Here is a 16,485-nt window from a genome sequence, read left to right as displayed (position 1 = left end):
GTAAGGGGCGTGCTGTAATTCTGCTGTAAGTATTAAAAGACACTCTAAGTAATAAGGGCATCCTTAAATCTCTCCCCTAGATTTAAGGAACTTCCTTAGTCACACTCTACAAAGCCTATAGCTACTACTTAACCTTCTAAATATACGCAAAAGCCTTACTTTTACCCTTATCTACAGCTAGATATTACAAATAATATAAGGGGGCAGATAGCGCGAGTAGATTAAGTAATTACGCCCGTATCTATCTTACTGCGCCCTTCTAGCTAATACAGCCACCATATAAAGTCTGTCTCCGTTAGGAGATTAAATACGCGAATTTTTCTCTAGTATTTATTAGCTAAGAGCAAGATTATAACACTAGCTTTACTAGAAGCTATACTATACTACTAAATAGGCCGTTTATCCCTAAATTCTACCTTATAAGTCTTAGGTCTATATAAAGGATATTTCCATATAACCCGTACCTCCTTAGCTAAATAGGGGGCTGAATTAAACTAAAGCCCGGCGGCTTCTCTAATCGTAATACAATCCTCTAATTATTAGGAAAGAGTAAGGTCTAAGTCTAGGTTAAAAAGGGGCTAAGGAGGGCAAGGGCTTCCAGCTTCTAGCAGCGCAGCTTTAACTAAGCTAAGTAAGTAGTATTAGCCTATAGTTTTACTAAGGACCCACTTTGGCGTCCGGCTTTGTCTTTATTATAATGCTATAATATAATACTGCCTAACGCATCCCGTAGCTTGCAGCAGCTATAACCTATATAATCTATTACTAGGCGGTTCTCGGTATAGCTATTTATAGCTATTCCAATAGGGATTAAGTCGTATATTGTAGTTACGTTTAAGACACTACTAGAGGCGAAGGTAAAGAAGAGGGTAAACGGAAATGTTATTCCAGTGTACTAATTGGTAGGAGACGTAGGCAGGAGGAGAGGAAAGAAGAGAGAAGAAAGGAGGAATATAGTAGGACTAAAGTATGCGTTAATACTAGAAGAGAGTATAAATATATCCTATAGAAAGGGCCAAAGAGTTATAGCGCTAGGTAATTGTTAGTATAAAACATAATATACGGAGATTAGGGAAGGGGTAGAGCACCTATATAGACGCTAAGGGGATAAAAAATGCCTTATAGCTAACAGCTAGAGTCTAAGGTAGTACGGTAGCGGGAAGAAAAAAGGAGATAGAGCATAAGGGCAAAAGCAGTAAGGGAGAAGGCCTTTTATAGTCGAAGTTAAGGTTAGGTCTTAGCTAAACTAGGATAAGAAAGTAAGCGCGCCTTGCCCATAAAGGAACCTCCATTTCCTAATACATGGTCTTTATCTTATTTTTTACTCTATTAAAAAAGAAAATGGAGATCTAACTGCCGGTTTTAGAGGGTTCTATCGCTGTTTTTAAAGGTCACGTTATTAAAACTCCCCGCCGCCCTAAGCCTCTTACTTGCCGGTCTAACGTTAAGCCTCTTACTTACTGCCCTACGCCCCTTACTTTTTAATAGGCAGACTATAATCCTTCTACGCGCCTAGCACTAAAGATATATATACTCTATAGCTCCTACCTTTAATCTATTTAATCTAGGCCTAGTTTCTCTTATTCTCTACCCTCCCATCTCCTTAACCCTATATTACTCTTTAAATCCTTTCCGCCGTTATTACCCTCTAGGTCCTTCTCGCCGTTACTACCCTAAGTTCTCTTTTAGCTCCCTAGAATACAGCGCGCTTAATTATTAAATCGTAGCTTATTATTTAGTATTACTAATAATAAGTATATAGGTACGGATAGCGACGGTAACAGCTACGAGATAGAGCCGACCGTCTTTAATAGTAATGCCAACAGTAATGCCAATAGTAACGCCAACTGCGACACCGACAGTAGCATTAACTATAACGTTAATAGCATTGCTAGATCTAACGATGCTTCCGAAGCGCCCGCTTAAGTATAGCTTTATAAGGATTAAGACTATCTACTAGAATATTACCTTAAACAGTTAAAAGAGTTTAAGGAATCTAATTTTACGACGTAAGACTACGCCAATGCCACTATAGCTCTTACTGACCGCATTAAAGAACACTAGTATTAGTAAGTAATAACCTATTTAGCGGCTTCCTCTTAGGCCTAACTTGGCAGAGAGCTAATAATTCCTAAATACTACACCTATATAGGGAAAAACCCTAAGAAAACGTACCAAGTGCTCTTACTTTAGCTTCTTTATAGCTTCTTTAACTAGTCCCTAAACTAAAAATAAGGAAAAGGTAGTAGGAAATAGTACGGGACGAAGGTTTCTAGCTTACTTAGCCTATACTAGAAGTACTATCGCCTTATATATAAGAGAGCAACTAATAGAAAAATTGCTAGCGAACTAACCCGCTAGATATATAAGGTGATTACATTTCTAGTTAATCCTTTAACCTAGTAAGGTAAGGCAAAGCTAAGATATCTTTCTTAGGTACTTCGGAAACTAGTGAAGAAATATAGTCTAAGTAATAAAAAGTAAGAAAAGACTATTATAGACGTGGAGGATCTCGCCCTAGTTCTTAAGACTAACTTAGTTATAATAAGGAAGAGATATATAGTTGGATAATATTAGATATAAGTCTATTTCTTACTATAGCTAGGCTTTTACACTATAAGCCGACCTAAAGCTCTTCTTAATCTATGCTACTAATATATAATAGTTATACTTATTTATAACCTAGAAGGCAGGCCTTATAAGATCGTGCTTAAGTTTATATTCGAATTTACTAAGGAATATCTTGGCATAAAAGAAGCGTACGTTCTCTTTCTACCCTATTCCTCTTACTTTATACTTATAGAGAACTAGTAATACTTTCTTAATTCCTAAGATTATCTTCGACCCTTTACTTATTTTTAGCCCTTATATCTTTCTCCTAGGCCTTCTCTTTACTAATTAAGCTTTTATACCCCCTAATCTAACGTCCGCAGAGCAGCTTAGCAAGCTATATATTAAGCCTAGGCGTAATAAGTTACTACTGCCACTCCGTTTAGACTTAGATAATATCCCTATATTTTAGCAATTAATTAAAACCCCCTACGGCCATAAGGTCTCACTCGACCAGCCTTTACTATACTTAACTCTTTTGCCCTAGATTAAGGACCTTAGCGTAATTACGGAATTTTAGCAGGTTGCGCGCCTATATAGTTTCTATTACGGCGTAGGTAAGGCATTTAACAAGAATAGTAAGTTCTATTATATAGAGCTAGTTCTACTAAAACCTTTCTAACGCCTATACTACCTAGGTAACGTAAGTAGCGCCCTCTAAAACCTAATAATGCAGCACGCCGACGCTTAAATATTCCTAAAGCACTACCTTCCGCGGCGTGTTGGCGTAAATACACAGGCAATTATTTAAGGCTTAGAGCCTTAAGAAAAGTTAATAAAAGCGGTACACTAAATAAGCCAATTAATTGACCTGTGGCGGCTATAGCACCTAATAATAAAACAATCCTTATTAGTAAATAAGAACCCGCGCATTTATACCTTAATTGAAATTCGAAATAAGCTAAAGCTTAGCCTTAAGCGCAAAACCGCAGGAAGTATAGAATACCAAAAACTTAGCCGAGAAATCACAAATAAAAGGCAACGTTAGATAAATGCGCTATTAGAAAATATTAAGAAGAATTAAGACAATAAATAAGCTATAATTAATATTAAGCGGCAACTTTCTAGGGAAAAATTTAGTGAGGATATTAAAGCAACCTTAGAATCTTATAATAATAAATTAGCCAAATACAAACGCCTTATTAAAGTGATTATAACGCTTCCTAGCACGTTACTAGAAGATAAGATACGTAGACGCAATAATACTATTAATGCGGTTGTAGATTACTGCAATATTAAAGAAGGTAGGGTGTATTGGCTAAGTCATCGCCAGAGGTAGTTTAGGATAGATGTCGCCCTTGGCTAAGTTAAGATTAAAGAAGATACTAAGATTTTAGAAGCGGCTAAAGCACTAAAGAGGGTAAAGGCATCCTTATATAAGGAGAAAAGACTAAAAATATACTTTATTTGCCTTAGGAACCAAAAGCTACTAATTAGTAAGCGTATATATAAGTTCTATACTCCAGCTGCTCTTATAAAACATTTCCGAGGCAGTTATCTCTTTAAACTCCTATAGCAGGGTGAGATTAAATATAATGTTTATAAAGTGACCCTTAAGCACAAAATGCATCTTTAAAACTATGCGCTTAGTATATATAGGACCTTTTCCTAGTCATTACGCGCTTATCTTATTATTCTTTACTACTTTTTATTTTATTTTAGTCTGTTATTATCTAATCCTATTCTAGTATTTAGTAGAATAGATACAATAACTAGGATTTTGTAATTCGTCTAGGGGGGCGAGGGGTAATAGGTAAGGTGAGGGTAAGGGTAAGGTGAAGGATAAGATAAAGGGTGGGGTAAGGAGTAAGGGGTAAAGGGTAAAGAATAAGGGGAGGGAAGGCTAATAGGAGATAGATAATATAGTTGCTATATAATATCTAATAGACCAACTATAGACAAGATATGCATTTAAATTTCTTAGATTAACCCAAATAGAGAAAGGAAGAGAAGTATTATATAATAACTTCCTACCTAAGCCGATCTCCTAAGCTATGCATCTTTACTTATATATAACACTCGCACCTTTTATAATAAAGTATATAAGGGTAATTAGGGTCAAATAGATAACTACTCTCCTTAATGTAATATATAAACTTAGCTTTATAACTAATATTATAATAGGTCCTAGTTGTGCAAAGAGTATTAAGACAGTTATTAATATTTTCGCTTTTGCGCTTAGCCGTGGCGCACCTTACCTCGGCGGATTAAAGTAGTAATTTTATTTATTATAGCTGGGATTAGACAGCTTAAAGTTTCTATATAAAATTTTCCTCTATATCCTTAGATATAGTAATTGTTGTCTATATAATGCTAATAGCGAAATCGCTTATAATATCCAGCTCTGCGAAGTCCTTAAGTTTAATAAGCTTTTTAATATACTTGGCCACTATTAAGGTAATTATATTATATAATACTAAGTCGTCTATTAGGCTAAAGATATCCTTAATAATATTAGGGAACTTATCTATAGACTAGCCGGTTCCTAAAATGTGTTAGATTTTTATATTTATAAGCTCTTTCAGCTATAGTATATTATAATAATCGGTAATTGCATTAATATAGATGTGGTGAAGTATAATATAGGCCGTTATCGGCCGTATCGTTATGTCTTTATCATCGCCACCACTACTATCTAGTTTAGATGGCGATAAGGTATTAGCGTTATTAAGTTACACTACCTCTAATTCTATAGATTAAAGCTTAAGTATAGATAAATTAGATTAGCGTGCGAATATATCCCTTACTTTAGCTAAGCTTTTCCATACTTGCAATATTAGATCCTTACTCCTCGCTATTATTATAGTCCCTCTTATATATAAATTAGATTATTCTCTTAACGGTGCCGGAATTAAACTTGTTAATATTTATAATGTTAGTTGCTGCCTCTTACCTATTAGTATGTTCCTGGTTAGGGTTAATTCCACTAAATATTTAGTTAGCTTTTACCTAAAAACCTCCATTATAGGCAGCTGTAAGTATAGGAGATTGGGTGCATATAATTGCTTTATAGACTTTAAACTCTAGCCCTTGGCATATAAGTTTTAAGTTGCTATATTTCTCGCTGTTTATAAGCTGCGCTAAGCTAAGTAGAATATTTTTAGATAATATATTTTGTTAGTTTTCTTTTTTAGTTTTAGTTTCGACTGCGTCTTAAGCAATATTTAAAAGTGTAATTTAGTGTTAAATAGGACGATTAAGAACAAGAACTCTACTTTATTAAATATGGCTCTAAAGCCTCTATATATATATTAAGAAGTCATTATTAGCTTCGTCTAATCTATAACGGATTTAGTTAATTAGTTAGAGCTTTAAATATTAGTCGCTTAACTAAGAACTAATATAACTTTTAAAGTTCTAGGTTGATATTTAGCTTATATATATATTAAGTATTTTCCGCTACCCTTCTACCCAGATAAAGCCAGTCACATAACTAGGAAAACCCTACTATCTATATTTAGTAAAGTTATACTGTCTTATTCCTATTATATAGAGAAAAAGTTAGTATATATTATAATTATAGCTCCGTTTAGTTGCCAACCTTCTTTATATACTAAGTATATGTAAGCGAATATAAGGTCCTTTTATAATATTTAATCCGTCTCTAATATTAAGTATATACGTTTTATTATTCTTTATAACTATCTAGTTCCTTATTTAATTTATCTTAGGGTTTTATATATTAGTAGCGGCTAAAAAAATAAAAAAATAAGTTGGTTAAGACCCTTATTAAGGTCTAATGTTATTTTAATAAAGTATCTTAGGCCCTAAAGGCTTACATAAATACTTATACTTAATTAACCTATCTTTTAAAGGGTTATAAAAAGGTACGCTTAAAGAAGTTACATCTTACTAAGTAAGGTTTAGCCGATCTTAAGGCTAAAAAAGGCTAAAAAGAATTCTAATTAAGTTAAGGTGGAAATAACTAATACGCTAGTAGTAGATCCCCTAAATACTTTAGCTTATCTATTACTCTTAACTAATTTCTTTATCTTTAGCTCCTTTTTAATATTACTTAATCTATTTTCTTTTAATACTCCTATACCTTTTCTATAGCGTTTTTTAAGTCATATAGTAGTTCCTAAATAGTTTCGTTATAGCCTACCTAGTTAACTTTATACTATATTTTATTGTTAATGTCCTTATAATTAATAATTTTTAAAACTTACTATTTATCTTTTCTTATCCTTTATATATAATTATTTATTTATTGCTTAATGTCTAATTTAGAGCCCTATTAGGCCTACGCGGACTACTCTTTATATATATATAGGGAGAAAACTCTATTTAAGAAAACTCTATAATCTATCTCCCCGCCTTTTAAGACTTACCTACTTAGCGCCTATAAGTTACCTATAGTGCTCTACTACCTTACTTTTTAACCTTTTTAGGAACTACTGCTGCTATAATAAGCCTATGGACGCGCTAGTATTACAAACTTTACTTTACTACTATAGAGCTATTAGAGGGCGCCTATTGCTCGCCCCTATACCTTTTATTACTATTTCCTTTACGACCCAAAACTAGTCTAGCACATTTTAGCTAATAAGCTATTAGGTAACCGCCTTAAAACCTTTTTATATTAAGAGCAGTATAGTATAATTCTCTATACTAGCTACTAAAAGTATTGCTTTTTAGTTAGTGTGTAGGGGGCATAGTAGTATTATATATTTTAGTGTCTACCTTAGCCACCTATATTTGCACCTTAGGCTACCTATTAAAATACCTACCTAGTAAAGCCAGTCTTTTAGTCCTATTATTCCTATCCTTAAGAGTATTACTATTATATTTTCTACCTTTATTAGGCCTTCTTAGAGCTCTTAGGTATTTACCCCCTATAATATTAACTATACTATAGCTTAGAATCCTCTTGCCTAAGTTAGCCTCTATACCTCTCTAGCGTTAGTCTAACCAGTATTATATTATAATAGATGGTTTCCTAATATTCTTTTATACTCTACTTTAGCTCCTTTCTCTCTCTTACTATTATCTTTACTAGCTTTTTATACGTCTTTCTTTCTCTTCTATATAGGTCTAGGCCCTAATATAGTACTATTCTTTTTTTGCTTTTTTTACCTATTTTTCTAATATATCTTCCCTACTTTAGGGTTATTAGTTTGTTCTCCTATAGGGCATCCTAAAATCTCTTTATAGTTTATTTAAGCGTAACTTAATATACTTTATAAGCTTAAAGTTACGTTCTTTTTACGCCCTTTATATTATAGTAGCTTTAATATATAGTTATAGGGGGGGATATTAGCTTCCTTCTTAAGTAGTACTATAGCCGTTTGTTTATACCCGCCTATTATACTTTAAAAATAGGCCGTTTAGACCTTTTAGAGTAGTTTAAGGAGTAATTTAGGGAGACCTTTTTTGGTTTCTTTAATGGCCTAAATACTAGATCTATACGTTACGGTTAGCTAGACGACTACTATATATAATAGGCGTAACCTCTAAAAGCATAGACCCTATATAGAATTAACGATCCTAGATATTATAATATACTATACTTAGCCCTTATAGGCTGCTTATAATGTATATACACTTTACTAAAGCTTATTATTTACCTATACTCCTAATATCCTTAGGCCTTAAACTAGTTAACCCTTAAAGCCTTAAATATAAATTATCCCATGCGCCGTTACGAAAGGTGCTTCTTTTCCTAACCTAACTAGAGGCTCTAGATTTAATTAAGTCTTGGCAAAATTAAGTTGCAGATTTAATCAATTAATTATAACCCAATATTATAGTAATAAAGCTTAAATTTAATATATAATACGACTCCAGGTTAAACAAGGTCTGCATTATTAGAAGAACGTTTACAGCCTATTATGGTGGTTTAATCACGATAAGAAGCTATATAGAGACGCATGTTAATGTTTTAGTGTTCGCGCACGGGCCACAATAAAAGGAGCACCTTGACGGCGTATGGGATATACTAAAGGTCTATAAATTAGTTACGTTTTTTTTATAAAATGGATTAGCTGGTACTTCTTTAGTAAGACTTAAACTCTATATTATCTTACCTATTCTATATAGGTATTATAGGCTTTCTCTAGTTTTTTGTAGTTCTTTATAGCTATTGGCCCATATATAACTAGATTTATATTATTAATAAAGCCTATTCCCTAGGTCGCCCCCTCCTTAAAAATATTAAGTAGGTTGCTTATAAAGAAAAGAAAAAGTATAGGCGAGAGTGGTAATCTTTATAGTATTCCTATTATAACTATAATAGGGGGGCTTTAGTAACCATTAAAGACTAGTAATATTTCTTTCTAGCCTATAAACCCTTAAATAAATTGTATAATCTATTCTAGGAAGCCCATTACCCTTATCCTTTATATATATCTACTTTGTAAACTAGCGGCTCTATGTCTCTACATATTAGCTTTAGTATTATAGTATACTATATAAGGTAAATCTTTATTTTTGCTAGTAAGTCTAGTCTATATATAACTTTAAATAACTTTTTTTAATTTTAAATAGTCCTAGTCTAATATAGTCTAACTTTTTACTTAGTCGTTAACTTATAAAATTTTTATATAATAGCTATACCTTATCCCCCTCCTTATAATCTAGTCCCTTAGATCTTTTAATATTATAGTACTTACCTATTTTTTCTTATACTAGTTTTCCTATAAAGTAGAGATCTTTATAAAGATTTATTAGAGTCTCTATTCTTTACTTATCTATTTTACTTATTTTCTTTACTTATTTTAGTAATAATAATATCTTAAGCTTATATCTATAGTTTGCCTAAAATAGTAATATACCTATGCTTTTCTATAGTATTGCATTATATATAAATTATATAATTAGTTATTTTATTACGCGGAAAACTATATTAGGAAATAGAGGCTTCCTTTATAGGTAAGGCGCCCTTGCTTATTAACCCCGGCTAAGCTAAAACTGCCCCTTAACCTTAACTATAAAAGGCTATTTCTCTCGCTGCTTTTCCTCTCATCCTCCATCTTTCCTTTCTCCTAACGCTACGCCTTCTCCTCTTCTTGCTGCTAGTTCCTAGTATAGTCGTATTAAGGTATTTCTGCCGTCCCCTTAGCGCTTATACGTATATAAGTCCAGCCCCCTTATTCCTTTATTCCCCTATATCTTAGACTAATAATTAATATAGTTAACTACGGCCTTTCTAATAGGTGAGTTTCTATTCTATAGTAATATATAGACAGTCCTAGCCTTTTTTTTTTAAATTCCCGCCTCTAGAGCCAATGGCTTTAATTTTTATTAAGCTTTTTTAGCGCCGCCTTTGTTCGCTGAGCGCGTTTATATCCTTATAATTCTATTCTCTTCTTTCGCCTTCTAAATAACGCTAGTCCGCAACTATCCCATAGGAAGGGGGTTAGGGGAATTCCGCAGTTACTAGCCGCGTCAGCACTATTGTCTTATTTAACTCTGCTATATATCTCCTTCTAAGGTAGGAAGGGATAGGTATGCCGTATTGCCCCCCTTAAGGGCTTAAGCGAGCTTACGTCGCACTCGTTTTAGCTAACCTATATACTATTTTCTTACCTAGGATATACTATTAGTTAGACAGCCCGCTTTAGCGTTTAATAATAGCTAAAGCTACCTATATTACGGCTAGTATACCTACTAGGCTACTTAGCGGAAAAGCAGCTAGACGTTGCTAATTTAAGCGACCACCCTATATAGGGCTGTATTAGGTATTATTTAAATAGATATTATATAGAGTATCGCCGAGGTGGCCATATATGCCTATCTAGTAGTATAGTTATATTACTACGGATGTTTTAGAGACGCTGTTTAATCTACTAGTTTAGGGCTAAGGGGCTATTAGCTTTGCCTAACTGCTTAGCGGTAGAGTAGTAAAGGATTAATAATTTAGGCTTTTAAGCTATAGGGCTATATAGGAACCACCTAGATTAAAATTAAAAGATTGCAGCTTTTAGGCGTATAATTAATTAGCGGCACAGCGGTATAACTATAAAGGAATCTCTAATACCAGCCAGCTATATTAAAAGGGCGAGCATCCCTATATAGTCTTTTACCTAATATATTATAAATATATATACAATTACCATATAAGCGGTAGGCGTATCCGTCACTAGGTGGTTAGTATTAGAGAACCCCGCCCGCTACTAATAAGGACACTACCTCCTTTTATTATAGATAGCTTATAATACGCACGTATAAGCGGGGCTTTACCTCCTACTAATATAAGCGGCATAGAAGATTAGCTGAATTAGCATTGTTAGGAAGTAAATAGACACATCAGTGTTACCCTTTACTAAGGACTAAGGGTGGAGAATTTACGCTACCAACCTCCTAATAAGGGGCTAGATATAACGGCTGTATTAGAGCTAAATATACTAGCTTAGACGGGCGGATACGGTTTAACCGCAATTTACTAAGGGTGTTAATTAGGCGCCGGAATTTAAGCCCTTATAAATATTTATACTTTATAAGTAGTAATCTACTCTAGTCTCTACTAGAGGCGTACGTATTAAATGCTTTAATTTAATATAAAACCTAGACGAGGGGCGAGGGGCAAGGGGCAATAGGCGAGAGCTAGCGGCAAAGGGAGGACTAATATGCACTTAAAAAGACCTTTAATTCCCCCTTAAAGCTTTTAAAAGCTATAAAGTAATAGCAACTCTAGCAATAATAATAATATTAGCACCAGCTTAATCTTCATTTTATATCCCTCTTAAAATTTCGCTTAATAATAACAATTTCTACACTAGTCCCCCTAGAAGATTAACAGCTTTATCTTAGCACTATATAATTACAGCCCCTAAAAAGAGCGCGAGCAGCAAACCTAAAAAAAGAAATATGGAAGTACCTCTTTTCCCCCTAAAAAGTCAAAAAGCATTAGAAGCTTAGGCACTTAATAGTATATTATTCTACTTAGGGCCTTAATTTAGAGATTCTATTTAATAAAGCGTTTATAGACCCTATATATAATTATAAGAAAGCTTATAATAAGTATTATAAGAATAATAAGGATAATAAGGATAATAAGGATGATTTCTATAGGGATAGAAATGACGGTCAAGTCTCTAGGGGAAGTAGTTAAGGTAATTATCCCAATAATTACCCTACCACTTTCCCTCTTTCCCTAGCAGTTCTAAATATATAATTTTGACGACTAGTAGTAAATCTAATAGTTATTAAAGACGATATAGCCGATCTAGACTTAGAAGCTAAGGGCGATAAAGCTAGTAACGCTAATAACGAAGCTGATAAAGTTAATAAAGCTAGTAAAGCCAATAACCGACCAATACCTTATAAATTGGGTATATACTTCCCCCTTTAATCTACAATAGCCTTATCTAATAATTAGTAGATAATGGGAATAATGGTAGTAATAAGGATAATAAAGAAGATAAAGAGCTGCCTTCGTTAGAAGCGTTATAAGGGGAGGTACGCGCACCTATATACAATTGTACTATACCTTTAACGCTAGACGGAAATTAAACTAATAATTTAGCTAAGGGGCATTATATTAGAACCGCTCCGCGGTTTAGGCAGAAGCTTAGGATATTAGTTACTACTAGTTAAGAGTCTTTAGGAGCCCAGAAGTTAAAGAAGCGGAGGTTTAATTATATTAAGTAACTAGATAATATTAATTATATCTCCAATACTTCTATTAGTAAGAGTAGCGAAAGTATACAACCTAGTGTGGGAGGGTACGACCTCTCTAAGATAGTAAAGTCACAGTGCCGTCAGTCTGTCAGTCTGTCGGTCGGTCGGTCGGTCGGTCAGTCAGTCAGTCGTAATCAGTCAGTAAAACAGTCAGTAAGAAAGAAAGAAAAGAGTGTATTTCCGGTAACTGGTAGGTCGTGATATGTATATTAGAGGGAAGAAGGAAGGAAGCCGAAGGCTCTATAAATATAGGAAAATGCCAAGACAGTAGGCGACGTCCAATCTACACCACCATACTAGGAAGTAATAAAAGTCATCTACTTCTTAGAGGACCCTGCCTTCCGGCTCTTCTACTCTTGGCCTTAATAACAGTAATGGTATTAAGGAGCGAGCGGTCTTTGCTGCGCGGCCTACTAGCCCCTCCCCCTAGTACTATACATCTTCTCGCGATACTGGACGACTATAAGATGGGGCTAATAACAGTTATAATTATATTCTTAACGATCTTATTAACGGCTTAGCTAAAGAAAGTAATAATAATAAGGACGGCGAGAATATTATAGACGAAGGTAAGGCCAAGAACTATAGTAACGGAAGTAATAACAGCGGCGATATAGATGATGACGACTCTAGGGACGATAATAGTAGTAGTAGTGACGAGGATAATAAGGCCCGCGGGTATACGGGGCGACAAGGATTGCCAACCCCTATTAATAGTTAATTAAAGACAAAGTATACTGCGAAGCATTATCTCTAACAATCTTAGTATTCCTATTTAGTGTAACGAAACCTTATAGTAGGTACTACGGTAGGTCCTGTTAATAGGCTAGGTATATAGGTAATGCAAATTAAAGTTAACAACGTAATAATAACTAGTAGAGTGGTTGCCTAATAGATTAACTCTAATTGTATTCTAAGAATTACTATAAGGAAGGAACTATCTAGGTAGGGACTAAGGGTCCTTAAATACTTAACTATACTCCTAAGAAATCCTTTTTATACATAATATACGTATACTCTATCTACTCTATTATAGATCTTATAAATTATATAAATTATATAGATTATATTATATAACTTATACTACTATTCCTCGTTATATAGTTCTACCGGCTCCATTATAGACTATACTCTTATTAACTAACTAGCTTCTTCTAACTCTTCCCTAAGTAGTTATAATATTGTACTTAAAGCATCCGTAACACTATCTCCCTCCTCTTTATCTTTATCCTTAAAGATTCCTAATATCTCTAAGTTATTACTAAAGGTGTAATATCCGTCTAATTAATTTGATTAATATTATTGCTTATTATACCTAAAGTAATTCCTTCTTCTTCTATAGCTCGTCGGTCTTATACCATCGCTGCTATACTATCGCTAGGTAAGACAATGCCATCTCCATGTTCTTATTGTGCGAAAGAGGGGTTAGCTTATATTACGTTAGCGAGTTCTTTCTCCTAGTAACCCTCTTTTTGTTTAAAGTGCACCAAAGCAAATATTCGTTTATCTTATAACGTTTACTCTATCTTTAACACTAAGTATACGCGTCCTATTACCCTTAATAATTATTAAGTTCCCTAAGTAATTTATTATAGGGTCTTATATTTAATCTGCTGCTATAAAGCTTAATAATAAGCTCTTGGTAGCCTTAGTGGAACTTTATTATTTTTATAATGCTAAGAAGGAGGCTGCTAATACTTAATAGCGAGCTTTTAACTCTCGTCTTGCTGCGTCTACTTATTTAATTTGTTTTAAAAAGGTTCGTAAGAAGGTTTATTCTAAGAAGTAGAAACTTATAAAATAAGGTTTATAGGAACTTAGTAATAAGAGAACTAACTCTCCTCTAATAAAGGAAATAACTTTAAGTAGTTTGGCAGTCGCTCTTCCTAAGTCCCCCTTAGGTGACTTATTCTTTGGCGATCCTTCCTTATTAATATTACCTAACCTATTCTCTTCTAATACTCCTATACCTTTCCTATAGCGTTTTTTAAGTTCTCTAGTAGTTCCTAGGTAGTCTTATTATAGCCTATCTACTTTACCTTATACTATATTTTATTATCTACGTCCTTATAACTAATAATCTTTAAAACTTACTATTTATCCTCTTCTTACCCTTTATATATATCTACTTCGTAGACTAATAGCTTAATATTCCTATATACTAGCTCTAGCATTGCGATATACTATACTAGGTAGATTTTTATTTTAGCTAGTAGGTTTAACTTAAACGTAACTAGTAAAATTTTTTACGTAATTTTAAAAGGTCCTAGTCTGACATAGTCCAACTTCTTACTTAGTTATTAACTTTTAAAATTTTTGTGTAGTAGCCACACTTTATCTCCCTCCTTAAGATCTAGTCCCTTAGATCTCTTAGCATTATAGTATTTTTTTTTCTTTGCTATACTACCTTAGCTAATTCTATAAGGTCTATATAAAGATTTATTAAAGTCTCTATTCTTTACTTAGCTGTGCTACTTATCTTCTTTACTTAATGTGGCGATAATAACGTTCTTAGCTTATATCCGTAATTCGCCTTAAATAGTAACGTACCCATTCCCTCTTATAGTGTTATATTATATACAAACTATATAATTAGTAATAGTAATACCTAATTATTCTATGCGTAATTAATATAGTGCCTTAGATACTACTTTAGTGTCTAGTTTAATTTTTCTATTTAACCGTCTATCTGCAGATAATATATGGTAAAAGTTACTACTCTAACTCCTTACTCCGCTAAGAATACTTCCTAAAATACTGCTATAAATCTTAGATCTCTATCTAATATAATCTTACTTAGTACTTTATATCTTATAAATACTTCTTTAATATAGATTTTAGCGATATCTTCTGCTAAGATTTCTTCTGTATATGCTATAAAGTATCCCTACTTTATAAGCTTGTCTACTATTACTAAGATCGCGTTATAATCTTGTCCTATAATAGGATCTCTTAACTTTAGTAACTTTATAATAAAGTCCTATAATATAACCTCCTATAGCCTCTCTGGTATCTTAATAGGTTATAGCCCTCTATATAGCTTATACCTTATTAGTTTATTTCTTTAGTAATCTAGATATTTCTTAGTAATTTTCCGTGCTAAACCCTAGATTTTCTTAATAATATACTCCTCTTAGAGTCTTATTACTAAGCCCGTAGCTCCATTGTGTTCTTAAGTTAATCCCTTATAGAAATCCTCTATAAAGTGCTCTGCTATACTTCTTGGGATATACTTTGCCTCTCTATACTTATATAATATTTCTTTACCTAGATGCTCTAACTATTCCTCTAGTTATGCCTTGAAAATTCTTTATGCCTAAAAGCTTTTTAGTAACTTATAAACTCTTTCTAATTCCTTATAAGTTGTTATAATTTTTAGATAATTATACCTAATTAATCTATCTATGTCTTTTCGCAATAAAGCCCCTAATGACTTTTTATTATTTTATAGTTTAGCTTTTTAACTTACCGTATTAGCTCGCGTGTTATTTATACCCTTAGTATACTAAATCTTAAAATAGTATTCTATAAGCATCTTTACCCATTTAACCTATTTTTAATTAAGTTCCTTTATTATTAGAAATCCTATTAAGTTCTTATAATCTATCTTAACTATAAATAGTTTCTCTATACCTTATAAGAATGCTCTCTATTTTTTTAGTACTATAACTATACCTAATAACTCCTTGTTATAAATGTTATAGTTTAGTTCTAGTAGTATTATCTTCTAACTATAGTATACTACTAGGTGCCATCTATCTAGATATCTTTATATAAAGTATACTCCTAGTATAAAGTCTAATATATTTATTTCTACAACCGTCTCTAGTCCTAGTTAATAGATTTTAAGAACTAGCTCTAAGGTAAACAACCTCTTAACTTCTTTAAATAGTTCTTATTATTCTTTTCCCTATATCCATAGTTCTTCTTTCTTTATTGATCGCGTAAATGGCTTAATATCCTTTAACTATTGCGCTATAAACCTTCTGCAGTAATTGCAAAACCCTAGAAACAATCTCAACTATATAATATTCTCTAGTTCTTACCAATTTACTATAGCCTTAATCTTTTTTAGATCTATGCTAAGTTAGCCTAGTTTAATAATAAATCTAATAAAATCGGTCTTCCGTATAAAGAACTCGTATTTCTTAATTGCTACTAGCATCTATTCTTCTTATAGTCTCTTTAAGACCCATTTAACGTATTCTCTATATTCTTCCTTAGTTATTAAGTAGATAATAATGTTATTAAAAT

General features: G+C 32.9%; 2 protein-coding genes across 2 annotated transcripts; both read left to right on the top strand.

Annotated features, from left to right (window-relative positions):
* Positions 1-2,655: 2,655 nt before the first annotated feature.
* Positions 2,656-2,811, top strand: K441DRAFT_582174 (uncharacterized protein; the record flags this gene model as incomplete). The annotated part of the gene is made up of 1 exon (XM_067644450.1): positions 2,656-2,811. A coding segment is annotated over one exon (156 nt), but the record flags the coding sequence as incomplete, so codon positions are not given.
* Positions 2,812-3,649: 838 nt separating this feature from the next.
* Positions 3,650-3,889, top strand: K441DRAFT_582094 (uncharacterized protein; the record flags this gene model as incomplete). Its single annotated transcript, XM_067644443.1, has 1 exon — positions 3,650-3,889. A coding segment is annotated over one exon (240 nt), but the record flags the coding sequence as incomplete, so codon positions are not given.
* Between the last annotated feature and the right edge of the window lie 12,596 nt (positions 3,890-16,485).

Source organism: Cenococcum geophilum, assembly GCF_001692895.1.
Source record: "Cenococcum geophilum 1.58 unplaced genomic scaffold K441scaffold_52, whole genome shotgun sequence".
Taxonomy (NCBI): Eukaryota; Fungi; Ascomycota; class Dothideomycetes; order Gloniales; family Gloniaceae; genus Cenococcum; species Cenococcum geophilum.
This window is presented reverse-complemented; position numbering and strand designations above follow the sequence as displayed.